Here is a 19,049-nt window from a genome sequence, read left to right on the forward strand (position 1 = left end):
TCCTCAAGTCTTATTTAAAAAGAGTGGAAATACACATAGATTATGTTGCTGTTTGGAATGTGGTCTAGGATATATACTTATCTTTTTAAAATAATTTATTTATTTTTATTTCATGTACATTGGTTTGCCTGTATGAGGGTATTGAATCTCTTGGAAATGGAGTTAAAGACAGTTGTGAGTTGCCACGTGGGTACTGGGAATTGAACCCAGGTCCTCTGGAAGACCAGCCAGTGCTCTTAACCGCAGAGCCATCTCTCCAGCCCAAGGATGTATACTTGTCTTTAAAGTTGGTATTAATATTGAAATGAGAACCATTAAGAGAGAAATCCTTTACAAATGTAGCTGTAGCATTCAGTCCTGTTCTGCATCTTGACGATCGCTCCTACTACGTCTTTATATTACTGTGAAGATTCTAATTCTAGGAATTCCAGAAATTATACTTGTTAAAATATCAATTTAATAAACTTAGGAATAATTTCTATAGGATGTACATTCTATTTAAGATTTAAAATTAGATTTTTTTTTCTTGTGGGAGAAAGCTCTGTTACAGGGAACCCACTGGAACAGCCTGGCTACAACATTTTCAAATCATGTGTCTTATATTTGCATTGCTTTGTGTATTTTAGTGAAAGATTGCCATTTATATGGCTATTTGAAGTAGGCAATTAGGATGAACAATAGTGTGCTTATCAGAATGCTCCAGACCATGTACATTTTATAGATTTAACCCCTAACTTAAGTTAGCCCATCCATCTCTGGCTAAAGTTCTGAGGATGCTATGCTCAGCAGAGATTTCACAAAGCCTGTTTCACTCAGAACTCTGCACAAATATTTTTTGAGTATTTAAACAGACATTGAATATTTAATTATATCTCTTGTTTCCGCCATGGGACACTTCCTCCAGCAAGGGCACACCTCCTAAAAGTGCCACTCACTTTGAGGGCCGTTTCCTCCCAAACCACCACAGGTCCAAAGGGAAAAACCCCAAGCACCCCAAAAGAGGCAGGCCCACTGACTTGATCCATGATGACAGTTTTGGCTCTGCTCAACTGGACTAGAGGGTTTTTGGCAGAGAGATAAAAGTTCTCTCTTATCATTCCACAGGAACCTGTGAAATACGTTTCTGTCTGCCAGGAAGAGCCACTTGGCTTACTGACACGTACCTATGGTGTATACCAACTAACCCCACCCTCCACCCCCACCCTAAACTTCCAGGCTGATCCAGTTCATAGGATTCCCTCCTCCAACCCTGCAGCTGCTAGTTTCTACTAGTTTTTCTTTATAACCCAGGGGTTTTTCTCTGCTCCTGCTCTTCTTTCTGCCCCTTCCCCCCCCCCTCCGCTTCCATATATATGTGTCTTAGTGTCTTGGCAGTTGGGAGCCAAGGACTATCACAAAGTCATGCCGCACAACAAACCTCACACGGGATTTATTGGGAGGGGGAACCCAGGAGGATTGCTGCCTGTGCTCAGGAGAGAAGTAGAGAACTGGGCAGAATGGGGGGGGCTAAGGGGTTTAATGTAGTTTCTTGGCAGAGGAGCAGGGGGGTTTTCAAGGGTATCCTGGGGTTGGAAGGATTATTTGGCCTGATTTTGGGGCAAGCTCAGGGATTGGTGGGATTTTGTTTTCTTGTAAGGTTGGGGACCTGGCCACTCTCCTGCTTCAGAGCTGTTTTCAGCAAAAAAAAAAAAAAAAAAAAAAAAAAAAAAAAAAAAAAAAAAAAAAAAAACCAAACCAAACCAAACCAAAATAAAACAAAAAAAACCAAAACAGCCACTAGGGACGTCTGGGGATGGAGCCTGGCTGCTGGATCTCCTCAGGTAGGGTCTGGTCACTTGCACGCCTTGAGGGTTTAACAAAGTTTACATAAATATATACTTTGTATATACTAAGTTATACAAAGTTTACATAAGTATATGTTTTGTATATACTTATACAAAGTTTACAAGGAGTTTACAAGGGAGTGTCTGCCCACAGCATGGCCCGTAGAGTCGGGGTGAATAGCCAACACCCACCCTTGCCAGTCTGCCCTCTCCTCTCTGCCCCAGAAAGGTAGTCATGGCTGCTTTGGTCCTCCTCCCGTTTTTACAATAAAAACCTTCTTCCCACCCATGGGCCTGCCAGATTGGTGGTTTCTCTGTGCCCTCGCTTACAATATGTTGTCTCTCTGTTAAGTTTGTAAATAAGAAACATTTCAAGTTCCTAAGGGAAGGGGAAGAAAAAGTGAGGGAGAGGAGGAGTGGGTTACCTGTGATGCTGAGGTGCTAGAGGCAGGTGCTAGAGTGAGCTGAGGAGTCTGCAGCCCGCCTGCAGTGATGGTGGGATGGAAGTCTAGCAATTGGGAGGCAGAGGCCAGGGGAGCAAAGTTCAGTGTTCAAAGAGCTTGCGATCAGTCTGGATTACATCTTGTGCTATCCAGTCTTGTGTGTCAACTTGACGCAGGCTAGAGTCATCAGAGAGGAAGCAGCCTCAGTGGAGGACATGTCTCCATGAGATCCAGCTGGAAGGCATTTTCTCAATTCGAGATCAAAGGGGAGGGCCCAGCCCATGTGGGTGGAGCCATCCCTAGAATGGTGGCCCTGGGTTTTATTAGAAAGCAGGCTGAGCAAGTCATGGGGATCAAGTCAGTAATCAGCACCCCTCCATGGCCTCTGCATCAGCTCCTGCTTCCAGGTTCCTGCCCTGTTTGATTGAGTTCCTGTCCTGATTTCCTTCAGCCATGAACAGCAATGAAGTGTAAGCCAAAGAAACCCTTTCTGTCCCAACCTGCTTTGGGGTCATGGTGTCTCATCCCAGCAATAGAAACCCTAAATAAGATACATCTATCTAAAAACAAAATAAAACAAGCAAAGGCAAGGAAAGAAGGTTTTCAGCAAGCCTGGTAATGATGCCAGCTTAGGCTGGTGTCATATAGTTTGAATGACAATGTCTGACATTAACCCAGACAGAAGTCGGTCCTGGGAGAGTAATATGAGAAAGTACTAAAAGGACTGAAGGCAGAATTCTTGTGTTAACTTCAGGGAGGTGAAGTCAGAAACTGCAGAGCAGGGGATTGCTATGAGATCTTGCAGAGCTTTCTAGAACAAGAGTTATTTTTTCCAGTGGCTTTTCTTTAGCAGTAAAACGCATAAACAAAGGGCCTGCCTGCTCCTTCTTAGGATGTTTGGAAAATAACCAGAGAGAATTTCCTCTCCGAAGGTTAGTTCGGCCCGAGCACAGTATGAAGAACTTAGACAGACATGTGACCACAGGTGTTTAACCCACAGGAGGTCCAGGTGGGCTTTCCAGACTCTTGCTGCACCTCTCATTCCCATGGCTAGCATGATGGAGCCCTGCCAGTCCCTAGAGTGGACCTTTGATGGCTACACTGTGATTCTCGTGGTACACCTTGTTTTTATTGGCTTTTTAAAATGTTCACCAGCCCTTCACCACCAACTCCCACGGGTTAGGATCTTTTCTTTTCTTCCTGTAGCCTTGAAATTTGATCTTTGCCTTTGACACAGCTCTCTCAGAATTACTTCATAAAATGCCAGTGTGCCTTCATAGAGCATTTTTGAACTGAAGAATTATTTAGTATACTTAGTAATTTTATTTTTTCCATCAATAATACATCTAAAGTTTGGCTTGTTTCCAATTTTTGTAACTACAGGGACATTTTTAGACTGTTAATTCTCAACTATAAAATTGAGTATGGGAGATTTGAAACTGTATTACTCAATTTCTATATATGAAGATATCATATATTAGTTTCAAAATTTTCTTGGTATGGAAATTAATAAATATTAACCATTAATATAAAAGCTAAATATTTCTTTTCGTGTAAAAATAAGTCAAAGACATGACAAATATGAAGTTATACGCATATCATAAAACAGACAAATGAAAAACTTCATGAAACTATCACAGAATTAATCCAAGAATTTCTGGATCTTACTGTATATAGTATAGATTTTTGAAAGTGTATCTGAACAAACTACAGACTCTGTGTGTGTGTGTGTGTGTGTGTGTGTGTGTGTGTGTGTGTGTGTGTGCGCACACACACACACACACACACACACACAACTACAAGGATTCGAGCACAGGACACGCCTGAAGAGTGCTACAAAGGAGGTGAGGGTCAGGTCCGAGAAGTTTGCTTACAGAGGGAGCACGGGTGGATATATGGAGGCAGTCTTGCTGTGAGGCTCGGGAATGTTGCAGAAGAGGGGGCGAGAAGAACGGGAGTGCTCTATGGAAAGACCAGACCAGAAGTGCGGTGTCCTGGACGGTCAGCAGCCAGCCGTGGATGGAGGTGTGGCGCATAAGGCCCCACCCCTCCTTACTGAATGATTGGCAGTTGATGGCTTCTTGTGGGAGGGACCAGACATCAAGCCTGTTCTGCTCCAATGGGTAGTTCCAAACATGTGGTGGGGGAGGAGACAACAGGATCCCCGAGGCTTGCTGGCTAGTCAGTCTAGCTGAAACAGAAGAGTGTCAGGTTCAGTGAGAGACCCTGCCTCAGGGAAGTAGGACAGAGAGTGTGATAGGGCAGAACACTAAACCAGCATCCTCTTCTGGCCTCCACGGTTGTACGCATAGGCACATGTGTGCACACCGCCCCCCCCCCTCCAGCCCGTGCACCCCCACTCCCCCACTCCAGCACAAACACCCCACACTTTTATCAAACTTAATCTTACTGAGTAACAGAGTTCTTAAGATACATGGATAGTAATGAATGAAAGAAGTTATTAGAAAACACCCAAACTCTCCCAAGAATAATACTGGATTTATTTTGAATGTTTTAGAATAATGTTTATTAAATTGTCACACACAATTTCCAAGAAGCCTCATGATATGCTGTGGGTGGCTGCCCATTTAAATATCTCACTGTTCATTTGCATTTATTTTAGTTTATGATTGAAATGAAGAACTCGGCTGTATCTTGCATCCCAGCTGACTGGGTGAAGGTTGGAAGGTAAGTTTAAGGCATTTTTTTTTTTTTTACTTCTAGCATGAATTATGATGCGTATCTGAGATGCTAGACCAGTGCCACCACGTTCTTGAAGCAAGAGTACTTGTCCTCCATCGATTTCCTTATGAACTTTGAACCAAAGAGATGTTTGTCTTCAGCTATTTTTGTCATTCATTTAAAAATATTGAAGTCCATATTTTAATACATTTCCCCTTGTCAATTACTCTTTCGCCCCATGACTGTGAGTATCAGGTTGAGAAATGCTCAACTGGAAGATGAATGTGGTGGTTTCGGCTTTTTGATGAATGCTGTACCTGACATTTCTTTTAAGAAGCTGAAATCTCATTTTCTCCCTCACCGAGCTCCATGTGTCTTTATTCTCAGTGTTTTCCTTGGCACGCAGTTATAATAGTTACTTCTTTTTGTAACTTATATCATGAGCTGTTGGATATAAGTGAAAACAGTATTAGAGAGCCACATTCTGTCCTCCTCAGTCCCTTGGAGGGACTGGTTCAGGAGAAGTGTGTGCTTTTGACTATAGCGTCCTGCTTCTTCCTTACCGCTCTTCCTGCCTCTGTGTGACTGGGGATGGAAATATTAACATTTGACCAAGATAATATTGGGGAGACTCCTGGCTGGTGGTGGAGTGGAGAAATTCTTATGTTAAGGATGAGGGAAATTTTGACATGGTGACATAATGGCTAATAGTTTCTTATGTTAATTAAATAATGTAACCATTATCCATTGCCATGGCAACAGCTACTTTAAGCACAAGCATGGGTTTCTTGAATTCAAATACCTTGTTTTTTCCCTTATGCCACTGAAGCTGTAGATGTGAATAGTGTTGACTTGGAGGATGTTTCTCATCCTTGGAGCATCCTTCCCTGTGTTAAATTTTGCCCTATATGTACAGTAAATGAATGAAAGTGCACTTTATAAAAAGACATTAGTAATGCCCATATTATTCTGTAGAACAGAAGCTGGGGTTCTGGATAAACAACTGTAGAAGAAAAAGCTGTGGTAAAATGTTTGCCTAGAACTCTAGGACGTGCAATTGAGGAGCAACTAGCAAGGCAAAATATGGATGCCAGCGTCTTCTAAACATGCAGTAATAGAGTTGGTGAGGGCCTGTTACCATCTGGTCTGTTGTCTGGCTGCCAGAGCCTTGGTATAAGGATGAATTAGAGTATCATCAGTTAGACCTTCAGTATCCAACAGTTAAGTTAAAGGTAACTATGGCAGTGTGATATAGGAAAGCAAAGACTGGGTACCCATGGCCTTGAAGAGCTCTTTTAAACCATGTTCCTGTTGTCAGCTTTCAACAGGAGTAGCATCCACTCTTGGATCCCCGTAGAGGGTACTCTGCTAAACTTTGTGTGAACTCTGTCGTGCCTGCGAGGAGGCACTCTACAGTCTTTGCTGTAGTGGAGCCCACACAAGGTCTGTTCCATTTGGACAAGACATCAGCGCTGAGGTGTGGCCTGGTCAAGGCCTGGCCTAGTATCTCTGACTGAGGAGCTAGCTCCCAAATGCTGTCTACCCCTTTGTGATGGAGAGGACGGCTTATGTTCAAGCCTAGGAGAGCTTGTGAAACTTCTTCCCATCCAGGCACACTGGACCTGAAGAACTGTCTTTTTTACATTCTGAATTCATGCTCTGACCTTCTTTGTGATGCATTGTACATTTCTTTTTGTACTGAATTATGCAGAACAGAAAAGTATAAAATCTTAGAAGTAATACAACCACCACCAATGCATCCACCCTACTTTCTCTTTCTTTTAACTGCATTTTCTTCCAATGTTTTTAAGCAAACATTTTCATTTAGCATGAAGGAAAGAAAAAAAAAAGCCTTTGCCAGTGAAGTAAGTTTCAACTCTGACTTTGTCATACAGTTGAAATTTTAAGGACATTTTCAAAGCTCCCTGAACAGACAGAGTCCTATTGTTGAGAGTCAAGTTCAGGACCATAATTAAAGAATGCTTTCTGTTTACAGCTGTTTATGTTCAAGGCTCATCGGTGAATAATAACCGCTTTTAATTTTCTGAAATGACGGCAGCACGGATTCTTATAACCTTGATTTCCTGTGTTGTTTTGTCCTTTCCTCTTGTAGCACAAAAGCTGTGAGCCGTTTCCACCCTCCTTTTATTGTAGAAAACTACAGACGTCTGAACCAGCTCCGGGAGCAGCTAGTCCTTGACTGCGGTGCTGAGTGGCTTGATTTTCTAGAGTAAGTTCGCAGTGAACAGTACGCTCTGAATCTGTGCATCCAAAGACGGTAGAGATGCTGCTGTGACCTGCTAGAAGAGTGGGGATTTTCAGTCCTTTGGGGCGTGAGCTCGAACAGTCTGAGGAGAGAGACCCGATATACTTCACTGCTGCAGGGTTGTGTTTTATGGCTAATGACGCTTGGTAGAGCCATTTTTTTTTTTTTAATTCCTCCTTGGAATTTACCCCTCTCACCTTTCTGCACTGCGTAGGTCCTGTTTTAACTTTATTATCTTCATTCATTTTTCCTAAGTTTTTAATATTTTGTGTATTTTTCTCTAGGTTTTCATTTTTTTAAAAACTGGAATGACCATTTATGTACCCTCATCTAGATTTAGCAAATACTAAGTTTTTGCTTCATTTGGCTTCTGTCTCTAGTATGTGTGTATATACATCTATATGAAAATGCATATACATGCATATTTCTGTTCCAGAGTTATGTGGAAGTTTTTCATAGTATTTCATCCCAAGTACTTATGTATGCATGAAAATAACAACATCCTTACAAGGAATTTTCACACCATTAATACATCTAGGAAAATTTAACTATTTAAGAATATATTTGATGCGTGCATGTAGTGCACATACAAATAGTCATACATATAAGGTAAAAATAAATAAATATTTCTGAAAAATAAATATATTTGAGTTTCCTCAATGTTCCCTGTCCCAATTTTTAAAGAAAAGATCTAATTAACTCTTACACATTGCATTTGGTCACGCTTCTTTACTTACTTTTAATCTAGAATAATCTGCCATATTTTTCATTTTCAAGATACCAAATTTCCTTTGGAAGAGTCCTGGCCCTTGTCTTGAAGAGTGGCTCACATCTGGATTGATTGACAGTCATGCGTTCATATTGGCGGTGTTAGGCACTGGTGGGCAGCAGACTGTGCGTCTGCTCTTGGGGAAACAGTAGTGTTTGTAGTTTGCTGTTTCCTGCACTGCGAGCACTCCCAGCCCAGCTCATTTCCACCGACTCTGCCCTAAAGTTGGGAAGAGATGTGCATCAACTTCCACGACTGTGAGACTTTAGACGAAGTCACTCACTCCTTTCTGAGCCCTGTGGCATTAAATAGCATCCTTGCACATAATTTACAAGTGAATAAAGCGAGATGCACATTAAGAAGTCAGTTTCTCACAGCGGGAGGGAGGATATGTGCATGGATTGTGCTGGGCCATCATGTACTCAAAGCATGTGCTCTGACCTATCAGGGTCCAGCTGATGGAGGGGCATAACCACTGTGTGTTCAAAATTTGCACAAACTCTTACACTACTAGTGGAATTCATTTCACTTATTTTGATGAACTTTAACTCAGGGGAAATGGGCTAATTAATATATATGTCCTGTCTATTCAGATAAATATATATAAAGCATACTGTGAATGCAATTCTTAGTTTACAAATAATAATAAAAATAAAGTTGCATGAAAATATTATTAATAAGCCAGATAGTGGTGGTGTGCATGCCTTTAATCCCAGCATTTGGAGGCAGAGGCAGGTGGATCTCTGAGTTTGAGGTCAGCCTGATCTATAGAGTGAATTCCAGGACAACCAAGGCTACACAGTGAAAGAAACCCTGTCTTGATAAACCAAAAATAAATAAATAAATAAAAGAAAACATCAATAGAGTTCTTTTGATAATAAAACAAATCAGAAAACAGATTTTCTTTTTGTAAAAGTGAGATAAAATTATGTAGGAAGAACTGATCATTATAGTGATCTAACCTGATGCCCTTTATAAGTTGGGAAATACTGCAAATATTTTTAAGTAGCAAGTAGACTGACATTCAGCACTTCCGAAATCCACATTATATTACATAAATATCTTTCAGGAAAGGTGTTCAGTGTGACACTTCCCTCTCCATCTTCCTCTCCCGTTTGTGTAAGGGGTATCTGAGTTGCATCATGACTTTATGAAAAAGGCAGGCAATTTACTCCTTCCTACCCCGCCCCCAGCTATGTACAGAAATTAGCAACAGTGCTAATAGAACCTTGAAGAATAGCATTGTAAAATGGGGTCATAGTTTAGAATTGGAGGTGGAGGTCTGTGCGAGATCATTCACTGGGCATGGGTTAGGCCATGGGTTCTACCCCAGCACTGTTAAACCAGAAGCAAAGCAAACAAAGAATGTGGTTGGAATCTGGGCTCTGCTGCTCACAGCTGTGTGAACTTGAGGTGGCTGCTTCGGTCCTCTGGACTTCCTTTGTGTAGTTTAGGTAATGAAGCTCTGTTGAGCGAGTGGTGAGGCGACAATGTGAGGTGTCCCTCCTGTGTCTGGGCAGTGAGGAGCGGTTCCCTTCAGCATTTCGCTTGGACCTTCGGTAGACTTAGCTGTCAATGCCTTTCCTCATATTCTGACTTCAAGGAGTCTATGCTCTGTGACTGCCTACTTCTGAAATGAGCAAAGCCCTGGTTTCTCACAGATGACTACCTACTCTAAAATTTAAGCTTCGTTACATAGTCTTTCTTTACTTAGAAGATATTTCATTCTGAGCATTTAAAAATTAAGTCCCGGGTTCTTTTGTAGTATTTTTTGTTGTTGTTTTACCTATTGATTTATTTTGAGATGGGACCATGAATGCCTATGAGGCCGAGAGTGACCTTGGACTTGTGATCCTCAGTAGTTTCCCGAGTGCTGTATTGTTGGCATATGCCATCATGTCTGGCCAGTTATGTTCATTTTCAACACCCACAGTTTATCATTATATATAAATGTCCATAGTTTGTACAGTGTTGTGCATATTGGAATAAAATGCTGTGATATGAGAGAATGGAATAATATAGGTACAAAGAGGCTGAAAAAACCCAACTATAAATATTTCTATTCACTTTGTGAATAAATCTTTTAATAAAAGTCTTGATATATTCCATCACCTGGTATTAATAAGATAGCTGAAGAAGTACTTACTTCTGTCTATTGCAATGTCTATTCTCTGCTGGGAGTGTGGACTAGATATTAGGGTTATAAAGCTGTCTTAGGGTTTCTATTGCTGTGAAGAGACACCATTATCACGGCAACTCTTTTTTTTTAAAATAATTTATTTAATTTTATGTGCATTGGTGTGAGGGTGTTACAGACCATTGTGAGCTACCATGTGAGTGTGGGGAATTGAACCCAGGTCTTCTGGAAGAGCAACCCATGCTCTTAACCACTGAGCCACCTTTCCAGCCCCAACCATAGCAACTCTTATAAAGGAAAACCTTTAATTGGGGCTGGTTTACAGTTTAGAGGTTTAGTCCATTATTGTGATGGTGGGAAGCAAGGCAGCCTTCAGGCAGGCATGGTGCTGGAGAGGTACCTGAGAGTTCTACATCTTGATTCACTGCAGTAAGAGAACTGTGTACTGGGTGCAGCTTGAACATATATGAGACCTCAAAGCCTGCCTCCACAGTGACACATTTCTTCCAACAAGGACATACCAACGTCAACAAGACTATGTCTCCTAATAGTGCCACCCCCTGTGGCCAAGCACTCAAACACATGAATTTATGGGGGTCATACCTATTCAAATGACCACAAAAGCTAGGTCAGTGTGACAGACAGTTCTGCCAGTTCTATGTGAGATACACTGAGCAGTTACTCCAGGCTTGGGTGTTGCTATAAGGAAGAGTGCCTGGGGAAGCGGGCCCACCTGAGTAGTCCTTGATGCTGTGGGAGGAAACTGAATTCTCTGTTGAAATTTCTTTCCTGAAGTGAAATGTCACAGTCAGATGAAATGTGACTATAGCGTATATAGTTATATATGTAATATAATATGCTATGTTGACATCATCATATCAAGCTGTTTTTAGGCTTTGTTTAGCCAAACAAAGTGGCTGAAGACTCGGCGACCAGTTGTTTTATCATGAGAGGTAGATCAGTACACTGCCCCCTCCCGTACCTGTTAGATAGATTGGCTCATTTCATTCGTACTTACGTTGCTGGTAGACGGATTGCTTGTAGCACAGCTGGCATGGGTCAAGAAATCAGCCTGCTCATCTTGTTTCTCTTTCTGTAGGAATTTTGGTGAACATTACCACACTTTGTGTAAGGCCGTGAATTACCTAGCAACTGTTGACTGCATTTTCTCTCTGGCCAAGGTCGCTAAGCAAGGAAATTACTGCAGGTAATAGATTTTTCATTTCCGCCAATTAGCATGGTTTCAGGCCCAATGGGAGTATCCCGTTAATCTGACAATTACTGTTATAAAATATTGCAGTTGTTCAGATGTGTTACACTCTTGTTAAACCCAGATATCACATATCTCTTAGTTCGGAAAAACCAACTTTTCCTCCTTGTTTTATGACTGAATCAAATGCAGGTGACTGGAGTACTCTAGAAGTGAATGTTACACTTGAGCTTTTAAGTTTATGTACAGTTTTAAAATGAAGTTTGAGGACTCTTTTTGCTCTGGGAAACTTTATAGCATATTTCACCTTCATTTTGAAAACTACAGTTATAAAAGCTTATGTATGAATAAGGGACTGGGAAGAGAGAGATCCTGTCTTGGGTTTCTGTGAGCTTTCCTGATTCTCCTGTTGAGAGCTGGATTCATGCCACTGTTCTCAGAAAAATTAAGAGACTGTTCAGCTGGCTGGCTTATTGTGAGGACTAAAAGAAAAGCCTAGGAGGCTGCTGCCTGGCTGGGCCTGTGGCCTGAAGTTCCTAGTGGACAGTCTGGCTTTCCTTACTTCTGTCATATGTTGGTTTCTTCTTTGTATTGTGTCAAGTTTTTCAAATATATATGCAAGTGTCCTATGATCTGCCGTACATAGGGTACTAGAACATGGTTGTTTAGTGTACAGTGTTTCTTTGTGAGAGACAGTTGGATGGCTGAGTATATATAAGCTATGTTCTCTAAATGTATTATATTATTTTATTTTACTGCCCACTTGTAAAGAATACATCTACATTATTGGTCACACAGTCATGTTTAAAATAGAATCTTTGCGTCTCAGTTGTTACCTAGCTCTCTCTCATGCCAAAGGGATTCCAGACTTACACGGTGTTGCCTCGTCAGGCACCTGTGGATGTCATGTAGCTGAATCTTCACTGTAGTGCACACGGAAAATTTATGTCCTACTTACCATGTATTGTTATGAAAACTTAGCATCTCCAGTCCCTTATCCCTCTGTGGCGTCAGTAGTGAAGTGAGCTTTTTCTGATGGTCTGTTTCTGAACGACGTGGAGGCATTTAGTGTCTGTTTATGCAGGCTCTTCCCATTTGAAACCGAGTGTGCCCCCTACCCCCTCATTCCTCATTAAGACACCTTCAGGGATTAGCTGCGACTGGAACTGCCATCGTGAAAAAAAAGACACACAGATGGTTATGAGGTTTGGCCCATTGCACCAAGTTATGATTGTCATCAGAGTGTAAGAGGGCCTGATGTTTTCCCTCTGTTAAACCTTGTGCAGTTGCTCTGGACATGAGTAGGCACAGTTAAGTGAAAGTCTTGCCAGTTCGGGTATCTGAAGCTCTGGTAGACCTGTTTGTGTCTCATTCCTGCTCATTTTTTTTTTTTTATAAGTCTTCTTGACTGCTGGTGATTTTTTTTATTAAATTTTTTCATTTATTTTTATATACCAACCATAGTTTCCCTCCCTCCTCTCTTCCTGTTCCATCCCCTCACCTCCCATCTATCCCCCCCATATAGTCCCCCTCTCTTCAGAAAAGGTCAGGCCTCCCATGGGAGTCAACAAAGCATGGCATATCACACTGAGGCAGGACCAAGCTCCTCCCTCTGCATCAAGGCTGGGGGAGACATCCCTGCTTGGGGAACAGGTTCCAAAAAGCCAGCACATGCACCGGGGACAGGTCCTGGTCCCACTGCTGGGGCCCCCCAAACAGACCAAGCTACACAACTGTCACCACATGCAGAAGCCCTAGGTAGGTCCCATGCAGGCTTCCTAGCTGTCGGTCAGTGAGCTCCCGTTAGCTCAGGTCAGCTTTCTCTGTCGGTTTCCCCTTCATGATCTTGACCCCCCTTGCTCATAGAATCCCTCCTCCCTCTCTTCAGCTAGACTCTGGGAGCTCTGCCCAGTGCTTGGCTGTGGATCTCTACTTCTGCTTCCATTAGTTACTGGATGAAGGATCTCTGTTAACAATTAGGGTAGTCAACAATCTGATTATAGGAGAAGACCAGTTCAGGCACCCTCTCCATTCTATTGTTAGAAGTCTTAGCTGGGGTCATCCTTGTGCATTCCTGGGAATTTCCCTAGCCCCAGGTTTCTCCCTAACCCCCAAGTTATCTCTTTCATACTCTCCCACTTCATCCCACCCCCAACTCGACCAACCCAATCCCTCATGTTCCCATCCCCTCATCCCCTCCCCTCCACCCCCATCCCCAATTTACCCAGGAGATCTCATTTATTTCCCCTTCCCAGGAAAATCTGTGTGTCCCTCTTAAGGTCCTCTTTGTTAGCTAGCTTCTCTGGGGCTGTGAATTGTATGTAGCCTGGTTATCCTTTCTTTGCTTTATATCTAATATCTACTTATGAGTGAGTACATACCATGTTTGTCTTTCTGGGTCTGGGTTACCTCAGTCAGGATGATTTTTTCTAGTTCCATTCATTTGCCTGCAAATTTCATGATGTCATTGTTTTTTACTGCTGAATAATACTCCAAAATATATCATATTTTCTTTATCTATTCTTCAGTTGAGTGACAGCTAGATTGTTTCCAGGCTCTAGCTATTACGAATAATGCTGCTATGAACATAGTTGAACAAGTGTCCTTGTATGATGTATGATTGAGCATCCTTTGGGTATATGCCCAAGATTGGTATAGCTGGATCTTTAGGTAGATTGATTCTCAATTTTCTAAGAAACCACCATACCAATTTCCAAAGTGCCTGTACAAGTTTACACTCCTACCAGCAGTGGAGGAGTGTTCCCCTTACTCTACATCCTCTCCAATGTAGGCTGTCTTTAGCATTTATGATCTTAGCCATTCTGACAGGTGTAAGATGGTTTCTCAGAGTCATTTTGATTTGCATTTCCTTGATGACTAACGATGTTAAGTAATTCTTTAGTGTATCTTGGCCATTTGAGATTCTTCTTTGAGAATTTCCTGTTTAAATCTGTACCCATTTTTTAAATTGGATTATTTGGTATTTTGATGTCTATTTTCTTGAGTTATATATATATATAAATATATAGGAGATTAGCCCTCTGTCAGAAATGGGTTTGGTGAAGATCTTTTCCCATTCTGTAGGCTATTGTTTTGTATTATTGACTGTGTCCTTTGTCTTATAGAAGCTTTTCAGTTTCAGGAGGTCCCATTTATTAATTTTTGCTCTTAGTGTCTGTGCTACTGATGTTATATTTAGGAAACCGTCTCCTATACCATTGTGTTCAAGGCTACTTCTTACTTTCTCTTCTATCAGATTCAGTGTAACTGGATTTATGTGGAGGTCTTTGATCCACTTGGATTTGAGTTTTATGCATGGCAATAGATAATGGATCTATTTGCATTCTTCTACATGTGAACATCTAGTTATGCCAGCACCATTTGTTGAAGAAGCTTTCTTTTTTCCATTGTATAATTTTGGCTTCTTTGTCAAAAATCAGGAGTTTGGATTTACTCCAGGATCTTCAATTCGATTCCATTGGTCCACATATCAGTTTTTATGCCAATATCAAGCTATTTTTATTACTATAGTTCTATAGTAGAGCTTGAAGTCAGGGATAGTGATACCTCTAGAAGTTCCTTTATTATACAGGATTGTTGTAGCTATCTTGGGTTTTTTGTTTTTCCATATGAAGTTGAGTATTGTTCTTTCCAAGTCTGAAGAATTGTGTTGAGATTTTGATGGGGATTGCATTGAATCTGATTGCTATTTTTACAATATTAATCCTACCTTCCCAATAGCATGAGAGATCTTTCCATTTTCTGATATCTTCTTCAATTTCTTTCTTCAGAGACTTAAAGTTATTGTCATACAGGTCTTTCACTTGCTTCGTTAGAGTTACCCCACGATATTTTATACTGTTTGTGGCTATTGTAAAGGGTGTTTTTCTCTGATTTCTTTCTCATCCTGTTTATAATTTATATATAGAAGAGAGTGGTGGTGATTTTAATCATCACTTGTAGAAATGGTTTTATGGTGTACCCATTCTGAATTGCTTTTGCATCCAGTAGGCATCTCAGGACACTTTCAGTCTGGCATTACTGCTCCAGAACAGGATTAAGGTGATGGAGAGATGGCTGCACTCCTTGCTAATGACATGTTAGTTATCTGGACCTCTATCCTCACTAGGTCGTGCTTGCTAATGACATGTTAGTTATCTGGCGCCTCTGGACAGTTGTTTTGTGCATTTCAGCCAACTTTTCTGTTTGTCCTCGGTCCAATAATTGTTCCAGATCGTCAAATCCATCAGTAAGCATTTCAGAAAACACGTCAAATGATAAAAATTTTCCAAACTATACACTGTGTATTTTATATTAGGAAAAATCCACTAGGCTTTGGGGAAACTACATAATCTTATATACTTCTGACAGTGTATTGCATTATTCTCTTTGGCAAAAAATTAAAGTAAATAAATAGCCATTAAGCTGCATTTTAAATTGTATGTTTCTGAGAGGTGTACACCTTTTTTCTTCAATTTTCAGCTTGTTACCATGTTTGTGCTTGTGAGCCATGGTCTTTAGTTCTATTTCCTTCCTCGGCTTCACAAGTGCAATCTTCTCTCGACATGCTGTTAATGTGTTCTTATTGACTGTCCTGTAACCTTTAGGCAAAGCTCTTATTTGGCCCTTTCTGTCTAATTTGTGTTATGTTTACTTGTTTTACTGACATCATTTATACTCTGTTCCTCTGAGACAGTTAAAGGAGAAAGCTGCAATTTAAAAATATATAATAAATTATAGTAACTAAATCTGTTCATGTTCATATGGTTCATTCTTTCCAGGAACTATCTAGATTGCCTCAGTCCTTGCCCTCACCACCCTCTGATGCCTCAGTGCGCCCTGCCTGTCTTCCCTGCCGTAGCTCTTCTTTCCTGGCATAGCATCGCAGGACTGTGAATTTTCCCTGCTTCTTACCCTCCTAAGAAGTGTTTTGTCGTTATATAATTTCAATAGCAACAGGGTAAGTCATTGTCTGTTTTAGAGCCGAACAAATCAGCCACAGTTTGGCTCTCCAGCAGAAATCTCAGAGAAGTCACAGCAGTGTCACAAAGACGATGCCCTGACTTCACTTGGTAGAGAGTCACCCCAAACAAGACTCCGAGAAGAGATAAGAGAGAAAAATGGTCGGGGGGGGGGGGTGAGAAAGAGAGGCATGCATACTGAATGATTTAGTGTAGCAGTATTAGAACATGTTAGAACAGTGAAAACTTGGCAGTAGTCTAAATGTCTAACATCAGAGAATGATTAACTTATTGTCTGGGTAGCTGCCTCAAAAGAATGGTGAAGATCTGATGAGAAACGCTCTGGTGTCTTAGTTTGCCATGCTGTAAGCATTTTTAAAATAGCTTCCAGAGGACAAAGAAAAACAATTTTTTTGGCTTAAAAAATAAATTCTGCCTTATATTTTTACCTCAGAGGTCCATTGTACCTTTTTATAGCTCTGAGAAAGACTTGAGGTCTTTCCTGCTTCGCGTTCCCCAACTACTCACTGTTTTACCCCCATTCCGGCGTTCTCGGTCAGTTTACTCCAGTGCAGTGCAGGAGTCCCAGGCAAGGGACTGGGGGACGATGATGCCAAAGTGCTGGGAAGAAATCCCCATCACACCATTTTTCTGTTTTAATTGTCTACTCCAAACTGCTAAAACATCTTTCCAGAAGGTATGAAAAGAACACAGTGTTGTACCACTGCTGTAATCGCTTCTGACTTTGGCCGGGTGTGTTGAGTGCTTTCATTGCTTACCCACAGTAGCCAGGGGCGGGGCATGGTTACCAGAAGACATTTCACACTCACTCACTCACTGAGGTGACCAGGAGGACACAACCATTTGCATGACAGTGGGGGATCTCCTGTAGAAGCCCCTGGGGATTATGGGTGTTCAGGTTACAGGTTGATGTGCCCAGTTGTTAATGTTGTGTTACAGTTATGGATACGTCAAGAATTGATTGTAAATAATTCTGTAGGGTAAACTGAAATATGTTCTTCTGGCCTGGTTAGCAAGCATGGGGATCAGCCATCGTTTGATATTTGCTGGATTATCCCTTTTTTGATATGTTTCTGTGTTTGTTCAACAAAATTTACTTGCTGTAGTTTATAGGTGGGCAGGCAGGAAATTGAAAGCAAATAGAAGACATTTAGTGAAAGGATTCATTTGATTGATTATTCTAATTGGTATTTATGAATCTAAAAATGAAAGTGTTTTGCATTATGGATGAAGATAACTGTCTCTTTAAGAAAATTAGGAGCTTTGGGCAATTTCAAAAATTATCCCAACTATTCCGTTTTTGTTGATGCAAGTGTAAGAAGCACCAGCACTATGAACTACAACCACCTAGAAGTAATATAAAATTTGGAATCTAGTATTCAAGATGAATATGTTGCATTCTGCATATGTTATCCATCCCAGGTGTATATAAACCTTGAAGACCAAGAAAAAATGAATAAAATTTGGTTTCCCATGATTATTAGACTATACATTAGTGATGGAGCACTTGCCTAACATGAGTGAAGTCATGGCCTCAATCCCAGAAAGTTTCTACTGCTACTAAATAATAATAATAACAACAATAATAATTTGTTCTGAGGTTGTTTTTTTAAATTATTCTATTATTTCACTTCTGTAAAGTTATCTTTAAAATAGATTTTAAAAACAATAAGGATCCATTAGACCCAGGTGGTAGATGGTAAAATGTATTTTCTGTGTAATTGCATTAATTACACAGAAAATACAGTTATTGTGGGATGGGGTATGGAAATATGAGTCTGTTTTTCAAATAAAGCACAGCCAGTGCAGTATGTCTATGAGTGTAATTGTGTAGATGAAGGCCCAGGAAGGGAGACACCAAACTGATTTCAGTGTTGACCTCGGAGGATTTGATAAATAGAATAAAACTGTATTTAAAATATGATTGATTGGGGAGAGGCTCAGTGGTTGGGAAAACAGGGTGTTCTTACAGAGGACCTGAGTTCAGTTCCCAGCACCCATCTGGCTGTTCACAACCATCCACAGTTCCCAGGCCCGCACATGGCACACATTCATACACATAAGTAAATATAAAATTTTAAAAACTGATAAGCTAATTTAACCTGGAAATGACTTTCCATGACTAGTGAAATGATGTACCAGTGATCTGAACTGTGTTTAGTGATGCATATACTGATTTCATCTCAGATAATGATAGACAGATGAAAACCAAAATCACATGAAAATAGACTTCCTCAGGCTTGCTGAGGCTTGTCCTTCAGTGTGTTGTTATTTCCAGTTGCTGATTTCTGATTAATTGCTGATTAGTTTGACTCTGTTCTCAACTATTATTCTACCATGTGTTTCTGAGGTCTAAGGTTGATTGTCTTCCATATTGGGTACTAAAGCTTCTCATGCTGTGTCAGTCTATGTGGGCTGGCCGCGACCTCACAGAAACCTCCCCGGCTCTGCCTCCCTAGTGCTGAGGTTAAAGGGGTGTCACCATGCCAAGCTAGTCAGTGCTTCTTTTAGAAAGCTGCTTCCATATCTACAAGTTAATAAAACTTATTTTTTTTTTTCAGGCCAACTCTACAAGAGGAAAAGAAAATCATCATTAAAAATGGAAGGCATCCCATGATTGATGTGTTGCTGGGCGAGCAGGATCAGTTTGTGCCCAACAGTACAAGTTTATCAGTAAGTACCACATGACACCACAGCCAGTGTGTGATAAGGACATTGATTTCAAACTTGTGATTAC

General features: G+C 40.9%; 1 protein-coding gene across 7 annotated transcripts in view; it reads left to right on the forward strand.

Annotated features, from left to right (window-relative positions):
* Msh3 (mutS homolog 3) overlaps positions 1-19,049 on the forward strand; it is an 87,979-nt gene that overhangs the window by 31,983 nt on the left and 36,947 nt on the right. For 4 of the 7 annotated variants that reach the window (XM_028891035.2, XM_037209512.1, XM_037209513.1 and 1 more), the window contains exons 8-11: positions 4,890-4,954; positions 7,062-7,178; positions 11,220-11,327; positions 18,874-18,985. In XM_028891035.2, the coding sequence (XP_028746868.1) occupies positions 4,890-4,954; positions 7,062-7,178; positions 11,220-11,327; positions 18,874-18,985 (402 nt within the window). The remainder of the gene's footprint in view (positions 1-4,889; positions 4,955-7,061; positions 7,179-11,219; positions 11,328-18,873; positions 18,986-19,049) is intronic. The other 3 variants (XM_037209514.1, XM_037209515.1, XM_037209516.1) reach the window with 3 other exon arrangements.

This window comes from Peromyscus leucopus, chromosome 11 (genome assembly GCF_004664715.2).
Source record: "Peromyscus leucopus breed LL Stock chromosome 11, UCI_PerLeu_2.1, whole genome shotgun sequence".
NCBI classification, from domain to species: domain Eukaryota; kingdom Metazoa; phylum Chordata; class Mammalia; order Rodentia; family Cricetidae; genus Peromyscus; species Peromyscus leucopus.